General features: G+C 43.4%; 1 protein-coding gene and 1 non-coding gene across 2 annotated transcripts; both read right to left on the bottom strand.

Moving 5' to 3' along the window:
• Positions 1 to 381: 381 nt before the first annotated feature.
• Positions 382 to 489, bottom strand: LOC118710287. The gene has a single exon (XR_004985369.1). It is a non-coding gene; the product is annotated as a U6 spliceosomal RNA (small nuclear RNA).
• Positions 490 to 2,160: 1,671 nt separating this feature from the next.
• LOC123651713 (zinc finger protein 345-like) lies at positions 2,161 to 9,707 on the bottom strand. Its single transcript, XM_045576012.1, has 3 exons — positions 8,915 to 9,707; positions 8,008 to 8,134; positions 2,161 to 4,169 (listed from the first exon to the last, which is right to left on the bottom strand). The coding sequence occupies exons 1-3, from the start codon at positions 9,209 to 9,211 to the stop codon at positions 2,161 to 2,163; spliced, it is 2,433 nt and encodes an 810-aa protein (XP_045431968.1). The 5' UTR covers positions 9,212 to 9,707.

Genomic DNA, 9,707 nt, shown 5'->3' with positions numbered 1-9,707 from the left:
GTCTCTGCAGGTAGAGGCTGGGGTACTAGGACAGGGAGAGAGAGAGAGAAACATCAATAATGAGAATCACTGATCAGCTGCCTCCTGCATTCCCCATACTAAGAGATCTACCCTGGGGCGCAGGTATGTGCTCTGATTGGGAATGGAACTGTGAACTCCTGGATTATAGGTCCATGTGGAACCACTGATTCCTTCTGGCTGGGTTATCATTTATGTTTCTAACTCCCTCTCCCTTGCTGTATAAAATCAATACAAATATGAAAACATATTATTTTAATACAAAAAAAAACCTTTATTCTGAAAGCAAAAAAGGTACAAAATGAATAAAATTCCAATATCCATCTTTGTTTTCCCAATGTCTTTTTCAAAATATTTTTATAAAAAATCTGGATAAAATGCTTTATGAATTTGTGTCATCCTTGCACAGGGGCCATGCTAATCCTCTCTGTGTCTTTCCAATTTTACTATATGTGCTGCTAAAGCAAGCACTCCACTGTCTTTTTGTTAAAGAGATTTGCCTCTCTACAAAAAACTCATGCACAAACCTAACAATGGGACCGTGCCTGTGCCCTAACTCAACTGGACCTGTTGTCTACGCTAATGCAAGGAATGTAAAGTGGCTATGAAGCAATGGCCAACTATAATGGCTGCAGAAGCCCAGGCCAGACACTATAGGACTCACATGGACTCACAAATACTCCAGGAATTTGGAAAATTTTCAACGGGAAATGCGACACACAACATTGTGTTTTTTTATTTTTTGTATTTTATATTTTATTGATTTTCCACAGAAGGGAGAGAGATAGAGAGCCAGAAACGTCGATGAGAGAGAAACATCGACCGCCTCCTGCACACCCCGCACCTGGGATGCGCCCGCAACCAATGTACATGCCCTTGACCGGAATCGAACCCGGGACCCCACAGTCTGCAGACCGATGCTCTATCCACTGAGCCAAACCGGTCTCAGCCACACATTGTGTTTTAAAAGCCCAGGTGCCAGTTAAATCCTAAACTTAAAATTCCCAGTAGTTCAACTGGCTGGCATAAGGACCATCCTCAATAATACTAGAATACTTCCAGTGGGAAATAGATTGGCCATATTTAAAATTAAGAAACAATGTGAACCCATCTTACTGTCTGCTTGTGAAAATTGGAAAGGCAAATGGTTATGCCCCCAATCCATATGGAATACTGATTTCACCCAGTCCTGGCCTATTGTATCCATCTCAGCAAATAACAATATATAGTATATGGAAAAGGGGCTGTTTTTGCTGGGAAGGGTTAAAAGCAATTTTTACTGTGATATCATTATTTTGCAAAGAATGAGATCTGAGACTGGCAGTTGTCCCATTTATGACTTAGGCACTTAATAAACTCATCATTAGTATCTAGGGAAAGTGTGTCCCTCAAAATGGCAATTACTCTCCAACATTATGTTTATTGGCACAGCAGTAATCAGTCCTATGTGACAACTTTGACAGGGAAACAAGAACTAAGGGCTCAGATATTCCTAATTTTCTTCAACAAATTAGACAACAGCCAGGCTGGTTTGGCTCAATGGATAGAGCATCGGCTTGGGGACTGAAAGGTCCCAGGTTTGATTCCAGTCAAGGGCATGTACCTTGGTTGTGGGCACATCCCCAGTAGGGGGTGTGCAGGAGGCAGCTGATCGATGACTCTCTTGCATCGATGTTTCTAACTCTATCTCTCTCCCTTCCTCTTTGTACAAAATCAATAAAATATATATATATTTTTTAAATTAGACAACAGAGTTAGCTTCCCTGGGCACATGAGGATGGTGATTGATGCCATTTGTAGGGACTTTATCGGTGGATCAGGGGAAATACCTTCAGTGATAGAAATATGCAGTGACATAGATCCGACAGGACATCTTTATATGTTAGAAAGTGCAACGTAGATATATAGTGTTCCAAAATTAAAAGAAACAAACAGAACAGCAAAAATAGTTGCAGAGATGTTACATAATGTAGGTGATTAAATGTACGAGATATAATTCAGACTAATGAGACTTCACTGATTATCTTAGACAATTGTTAAATCCTAACTAACAAAATACATTTCCTACTCATTTAAGAACCTTTTCAAATCCAGACTTTTGTGAAGAGGTAATTTACAAATTAGACTGCTAGATATCTCACATTAATTGCACTCATAAAGGCTTTCTCTGTTGTGAGCTCTCTGATGATACTGAAGACTGTTGCTACTTGTAAAAAATTTCCCACATTCACTGCAATTATAAGACTGTTCTCCAATGTGAACTCTCTGATGAGTACAAAGGGTAGTGCCGCAGGTAAAAGATTTCCCACATTCACTGCATTTACAAGGCTTTTCTCCTGTATGAACTTTCTGATGGCGACGAAGACCAGTGCTCCAGGTAAAAGACATTCCACAGTCACTGCATTTATAAGGCTTTTCTCCTGTATGAACTCTCTGATGCTTTCGAAGATTGGTGTTAGTGGGAAAAGATTTTCCACATTTAATGCATTTATAAGGCTTTTCTCCTGTATGAACTCTCTGATGATCATGAAGTTGAGTGGTAGTGATAAAAGATTTCCCACATTCACTACATTTATAAGGCTTTTCTCCCGTATGAACTCTCTGATGCTTATGAAGTTGAGTGGTAGTGATAAAAGATTTCCCACATTCACTGCATTTATGAGGCTGTTCTCCAATGTGAATTCTCTGATGAGTACGAAGGCTAGCCAACCAGGTAAAAGACTTACCACATTCACCGCATTTATAAGGCTTTTCTGCAGTGTGAACTCTCTGGTGAGTATAACAGTTAGTACTATAGGTAAAAGAATTCCCACATTCACTGAATTGACAAGGCTTTTCTCCTGTATGAACTTTCTGATGACGATGAAGACCAGTGCCCCAGGTGAAAGACATTCCACAGTCACTGCATTTATAAGGTTTTTCTCCTGTATGAACTCTCTGATGCTTACGAAGATTGGTGTTAGTGGTAAAAGATTTCTCACATTCACCGCATTTATAAGGCTTTTCTCCTGTATGAACTCTCTGATGATCATGAAGTTTAGTGGGAGTGATAAAAGATTTCCCACATTCACTGCATTTATAAGGCTGTTCTGCATTGTGAACACTCTGATGAGTATGAAGGCTAGCCATCCAGGTAAAAGATTTCCCACATTCACCGCATTTATAAGGCTTTTCTGCAGTGTGAACTCTCTGATGAGTATGAAGGTTAGTACTATAGGTAAAACATTTCCCACATTCACTGCATTGATAAGGCTTTTCTCCTGTGTGAACTCTCTGATGATATTTGAGACGAGTGCTACTTGTAAAAGACTTTCCACATTCACTGCATTTATAAGGCTTTTCTCTTGTATGAACTCTCCGATTACCACAAAGTACCTTCTCATGACAATGAAGCTTACTGCTATCAGGTAAAGATTTCCCACATTCACGGTGCTCATAAGGCCTTTTTCCAGTGTGCAAAGCTTGGTGATCGTTTAGGCTGTTACTACTGCAAAAAGATTTCCCATATTCACTGCCCTGATATGGCCTTTCTCCAGTGTCTTGTCGCTGTTGATAATGCAAGCTAGAAAATTTGGTAAAATATTTTTCACAACCAGAGTATACAAAACATTGATTTCCAACATGGAGATCCTTTTCCTGAATAAATGTGTGGAGGCACCTTTTGTCTTTTGCACAGGTTTTTCTGGTGTAACAATTTCTTCGCCTTTGAAACGTTACCCCATGTGTCAAAATAGCATTAGGACTGTGCCTGGTCTGAGTAGCCTTTAGGTGGAGATGTTCTGACCCAGTAAGGACACCCTGCCCAACCTCTCCACATATGAAATGATTCTGGGAGGTATAGAGACTGCAGATGTTTCTAAGTGAAATTCTTTTTACACTTCTAATGAAAGTCTCTTTCTCATGTTGCTGGTGAAATTTGGGAATGAAATAAGACCATTTTGCACATGACCCACACCTCAACAGTATCTGTCCAAGTTGGGTTCCCTGCTCCTCAATCAAGTGGAAAATGTTTCCCAAGACTGGCCCACAACTCTCACAGGGATGGCTCTTCTGGGAAGACAAGGCTACCGTGGGATTCATTGTCTGTGACCCTCTTACAGAAACCTTCTCTTCCATTGGTTCCTCCACTGTCTCTGTTCCACAAAAGCAACCTAAAAAAAAGGAAACATTGGCAAAAGACATATTGATCTTATAAAAACAGAATATCTTCTTTTTTTTAAAAAAAAATATATTTTATTGATATTTTACAGAGAGGAAGGGAGAGAGATAGAGAGCTAGAAACGTCAATGAGAGAGAAACATCGACCAGCTGCCTCTTGCACATCCCCTGTGCCCGCAACCAAGGTACATGCCCTTGACCAGAATCAAACCTGGGACCTTTCAGTCCGCAGGCTGATGCTCTATCCACTGAGCCAAACCAGTTTCGGCCAGAATATCTTCTTAACAAATGTTTATCTGTCCTGATAAGGCCTGATTCCATACAAAGATTTTCAAGACAAGTGAAGTAAACTCTGAGGAAATGGATGCTATACATTACGTGGCACCAAAGGTCAGTCGATGATGAAAATTTTACCAAGAGAGGGAAGCACAGGATGGGAAACAAAGAAGAGAGGAAGGCTCTCCTCACATTGTTCGTGCACAAATGGCTTCCTTTAGGACGTTACATGCTGACCATGTGAATATGTGTGGAATAATTTGAAGGTGCTCAAAGCAATGAAAAGTAATTGTATTAGAGCACATGAAGTCCAACGTCAATATAATAATACGAGTGCACTGCAAGGTGCTGCAGGTATATACAAATGTTGGAGTGCAGCAAAGAGAGACTTGTGAAAGAGGCTGAGGTACAAAGTCCGAGTGCTTAAGGTTATCTGTGGGATGGGAAAGTGAGTAGATATGATCACTATTAGAACTGAGTCCTTGGCAAAGTATCAACAACAAGCACAAAAAAGCATAATTGGGTAAGGAATGGGCAACTGTAACAAAACACTGGGTTTCTAGCTATGAATGTATCAAAGGCCAGCCATGAATTCCTCTCCCCAATGACCTTTCACCAAGGCAAGACCACCTGTGGGTAGACTGCAATTCATAAAGTTGTGTTTCTTCTGAGATGCACAAATGTTTTTTCCACTTAAATCCCATTTGGGCCATTGCATGGGATCATGCTGCAAATCTTCAAAAACAGAAAATATGTGTGATCAATACGGTGGTAGAACAACAAAGAACAAATGAGATCACAGACAAAAGCCCTATGTGAGTGACATCATCAAGATGGCAGGATCATAGATATGAGCAACTTTCCTATCCCAGTGGAAGTTGACAGCTATGCATGAACAAAAATGCCATAGGAGCTGAGACCAGTTTGGCTCAGAGGATAGAGTGTGGGCCTGCGGACTGAAAGGTCCCAGGTTCAATTCAGGTCAAGGGCATGTGTCCTGGTTGCAGGCACGTCCCCAGTAGGGGGTGTGCAAGAGGTAGCTGATCGATGTTTCTAACTCTCTATCCCTCTCTCTTCCTCTCTGTAAAAAATCAATAAAATATATATTTTAAAAAATGCCATAGGAAATGGGAATAAGAGTACCATGAAGACACACAGTATTACAGACACAAATAAAGGAGAACTGTACAGAAAGGGCACATGTGTCAAACACAAGGCCCGCGGGCCAAATCCGTCCCGCCAGGCCTTGCAATGTGGCCCGCACCGCGCTGTCATCACTGCACTACGCTGCGTTTCCATCACAATGACAGTTTATGACTGTTCAGTAAACCATTCGGCCCGCGATTTAGGCTGGATTTTAGATTTTGGCCCCTTCTCTGATTGAGTTCAACACCCCTAATCTAGGGCAATGCAAACTAAGGAAAAAATAAACAAATGGCACTTACACCCATATAAAAAGCTTCTGCAAAGGCAAAGAAACCATCAATGAAAGCCCACAGCATGCGTGAACATATTTGGAGCAATGCTATATTTGATAAGGGTTTACTCTCCAAAATTTACAGGGAACTCAGACATGTTAATAAAAAGATAAACAATGCAATCAAAACATGGTCAAAGGACTTAAATAGAAAGAGGACATACTTTTTGGAAGAGGACATACAGAAGGCCAAGAGACATATGAAAACATGCTCAAAGTCACTAATTATCTGAGAGATGCAAATCAAATGACAATGTAGTACCATCTCACATCTGTCAGAATGGCTATCATCAACAAATCAACAAACAACAAGTGCTGGCGAGGATGTGGGGAGAAAGAGAACCTTGTGCATGGCAGGTGGGAATGTAGACAGGTTCAGCCACTGTAAAAAATACTATAATGTTTCCTTAAAAAATTAAAAATGGAAACCCCATTTGATCCAGTGATCCCACTTCTAGGCAAATATCCCAAGAAATCAGAAACACCAATCAGAAAGGACATATGTACCACTATATTCATAGCAGCACAATTTACCATAGCTAAGATTTGGAAACAACCTAAGTGCCCATCAGCAGATGTGTGGATTAAAAAACTGTGGTATATCTACACAGTGGAATACTGTGCTGCTGTGAAAAAGAAGGACCTCTTACTACCGTGTTTCCCTGAAAATAAGACATCCCCTGAAAATAAGACCTAGTACAACTTTGGGAGAAAAAATAAATATAAGACACTGTTTTATTTTCGAGGAAACAGGATATTTCCAACAGCATGGATGGACTGAGAAGCATTTTACTAAACTAAATAAGCAAGCCAGAGAAAGATACATATCACATGATATCAGTCTTTTGTGGCCCATGAGGAAAAAAGCAGACATATGTGATAAAATATGTAATACTTTAAACAAAGAATTTTTTAAAAAGAAATATGTTGAAAATATCTATAGTACACAATGCAATTTATCGATTAAATGCAATCCTGAGGATAATTCCTAAGTATTTTACAAAGAAAATGAAAAGAGAATCTCTAAATGTATGGCATTAAAAAACTCGAACAGGCCAAAGCCGGTTTGGCTCAGTGGTAGAGCGTCGGCCTGCGGATTCAAGGGTCCCAGGTTTGATTCCGGTCAAGGGCATGTACCTTGGTTGTGGGGCACATCCCCGGTGGGGGGTGTGCAAGAGGCAGGTGGTCGATGTTTCTCTCTCATCAACGTTTCTAGCTCTCTGTCTCCCTCCCTTCCTCTCTGTAAAAAATCGATAAAATATTTTAGAAAAGAAAAAAAAACTCGAACAGCAAAGGCAATCTTGAATCAAAACAAAGCTGGTGGCATAAACTTCCTGACTTCTATTCATTACAAAGAGAAAGCAAGAAACAGTGTGTTGCTGGGGAAACATAGACACATCCATCAACAAAACAGAACAGAAAACACAGAAATAAACCCAGGCACATACTTTGAAGTAATCTTTCACAAAGCTACTAGACACAGAAGAAGAGAAATACAGTTTCTTCAATGAATGGTGCTGCGGAAAATCAATACTCTCATGTAAACACAACAATCCCGGTCACCACCGATAAAATGTAACTCAACCTGCATGACAGAATTAAATATTAGCACTAAAACTTAATCCTCCTCTGGACAAAAGAGAGAAAAAGTTTTGGAGATTTGTTTTGGACAGGAGTTTCTGGGTGTGACACCAACCATCAGACAAAATAGAAAAGAAAAAAAAACACATCCCTAACTGGGTTGGCTCAGTGGACAGAGAATAAAGATTTACAAAAGCAAAAAAAATATACATAAAAAATAATTTGCTCACTAAACAAGATGAAATTCCTTAGGCTTCCTGCAACAATACCAACCACAAGTTTTCCCTGTGAACTTAGTCCAGCGGGGAGAATTGGGACTTCTGGAATAGAAGGGAGCAGTGGAAACAGACCAACCCTCCTCAGGACAGCAACTACCCATGCAACTCGAGAATCAAGCAGAATTACAGTCTACATGGGAGGACACAGCACACCCTCGGGGATGGGCCTGAAAAATTGCAAAGCCAAGTCCAGGACACTGGTGACAGTGAGGGTCTTACCCAGCCAGGATACAAGTTCAAAGTTCTCCAGCATCACATTCAGATACAGCTGCCTCTGACCCTCATCAAGGAGGCTCCATTCCTCCCTGGAGAAGTACAGGGCAATGTCCTCAAAGGTCACGCCAACCTGTCAGAATGGAGACAATTGAAACCAGAGCTGTCTCTCTGACAACCAGTAATTAGACTCCTTACACACCTTCCCCCCATCAACCTCCTCCAGGACACCCAGTTAGTGAGGACACCAGGCCCTAATGCCAGTGCAGGCTGCTCTCTCATCACAGTCCCATTACTCACTGGGATTGCCCTCAGCAGAGCAGCTGGGTTGGGTGGGAAGGATTGAGGGAGGGGAGGGGAGAGAGCAATGCCATTTAAGCTCTGGGGATGCCTGCAGGGCCCCAGCCTTCCGGCCACACAGTCTCCAAGACAAAGCCATGAGTGGGCTTATGCTTCGGGGACCATCAGCTCACACTTCCTCCAGATGTGCACACCACTGGGTAAACTTTATCCCCTTCCCATCTTCAGTCCCAGGTTCACTCCCTCGGCTCTGCCCCCTTTCTGCTCCAATGCCACTGGGTCTCGTTTGTCTCCCCCATGAACATGGCACATGGCATGTGAGAAGCCTGTCTTCCAGCCGGGAAAACCCCAATGAGGCTGTGACGGCCTCCCTGCAGCCTCTGATCTGCCCGCCAACCCTCACAGCCACACCTTCAGGGGAACCTCAGAGGCCGGTCACCCCTGTCCTCTCCGCCCCGCACTGGCTGTGTCCTCAGAAGCCACCGCGCTCCTCCCTCCCCTCCGCCTTCCTCACGGTCCTCCCCGCGGACGGAGCTGCAGGAGGGACAGGCCCGCACCGGGCTGTGGGGTGCGGGGTGAGGAGGTGGCGAGGGCCCGGGGGACACAAACTCACCTCGGCCACCCGCCTCCACACGGGCGCCGCCATTGGCCTCCGTGGGCGCAGCGGGGCGGGAGCGGCAGCCGCTGCGAGAACAGCGGGGCCCGTCCGGCCCCGGAGCGTGCGGTGCGCGAGCTTCCTGCACCCCCGGAGGATCCCCCCATGGGCTGTGAGGCGGGAACACCTCTCTCCTGCCTTCTTCTCGGCGCTCTTGACCGCCTGAGACAGACCTGACAGAAGACAAAACCCGCCTGGAGGACTAGTCCCGCCCACAGAAATAAACAAAGGAAACGGCCTTTTCTCAGCCCCCATTGGCTCAACCTGGTGGCATTCCTTGCGTGGCCTTCTGGGTAATGTAGTTCCTAGGTTGCGAGAGCAGAATCCTGTTCATTTCCTCAGGAATCTCCAAGAATTTATTTTGGGGCAAATAGCCCAAGGACACACCAAGTATACTCAGGGTCCTCCAGGGCCTTAAGGGGAGGTGATTTCCAGCGCAAGTTTGTCATGCCCCTGCGTAGCTTCCTTTAGCTGCTGGTTTTGCATATCTTTCTTCAGGACCTGCTGTTTCTGAATAACAGGCATTGTTTCTTCATTCAGGCCATTTGGCATGAGTCTCCTACAGTGTGAGATGGTACCACATTTGCTCCAGCCACAAAGACAAGAGGAGAAACAGTCCAGAGATGAAAGATGGTGAAAACACCTTGCCATACTAACAGCCAGCAGCTATGGGTCCCTGCAGGTTGCCCAGGACCAAGTCAGAGAAGGTCTGACCTGCATTGTTATTGTTTGCTCACCAGCCCAATTCTCC

The sequence above is a fragment of the Pipistrellus kuhlii genome, unplaced genomic scaffold (genome assembly GCF_014108245.1).
Source record: "Pipistrellus kuhlii isolate mPipKuh1 unplaced genomic scaffold, mPipKuh1.p scaffold_m20_p_71, whole genome shotgun sequence".
Classification (NCBI taxonomy): domain Eukaryota; kingdom Metazoa; phylum Chordata; class Mammalia; order Chiroptera; family Vespertilionidae; genus Pipistrellus; species Pipistrellus kuhlii.
Note: the sequence above shows the minus strand (reverse complement) of the source record. Positions and strands in the feature narration are given on the sequence as shown.

What these genes read in the sequence shown, in the direction of transcription:
- LOC123651713 (XM_045576012.1), bottom strand. Translation starts at nt 9,211, where the DNA reads ATGGGGGCTGAGAAAAGGCCGTTTCCTTTGTTTATTTCTGTGGGCGGG. An exon ending in TGTGGAGGCGGGTGGCCGAG is followed by an intron (nt 8,135 to 8,914) that starts GTGAGTTTGTGT and finishes CCATTCTGACAG; the next exon opens with GTTGGCGTGACCTTTGAGGA. An exon ending in TGAACTTGTATCCTGGCTGG is followed by an intron (nt 4,170 to 8,007) that starts GTAAGACCCTCA and finishes CCTTTTTTTTAG; the next exon opens with GTTGCTTTTGTGGAACAGAG.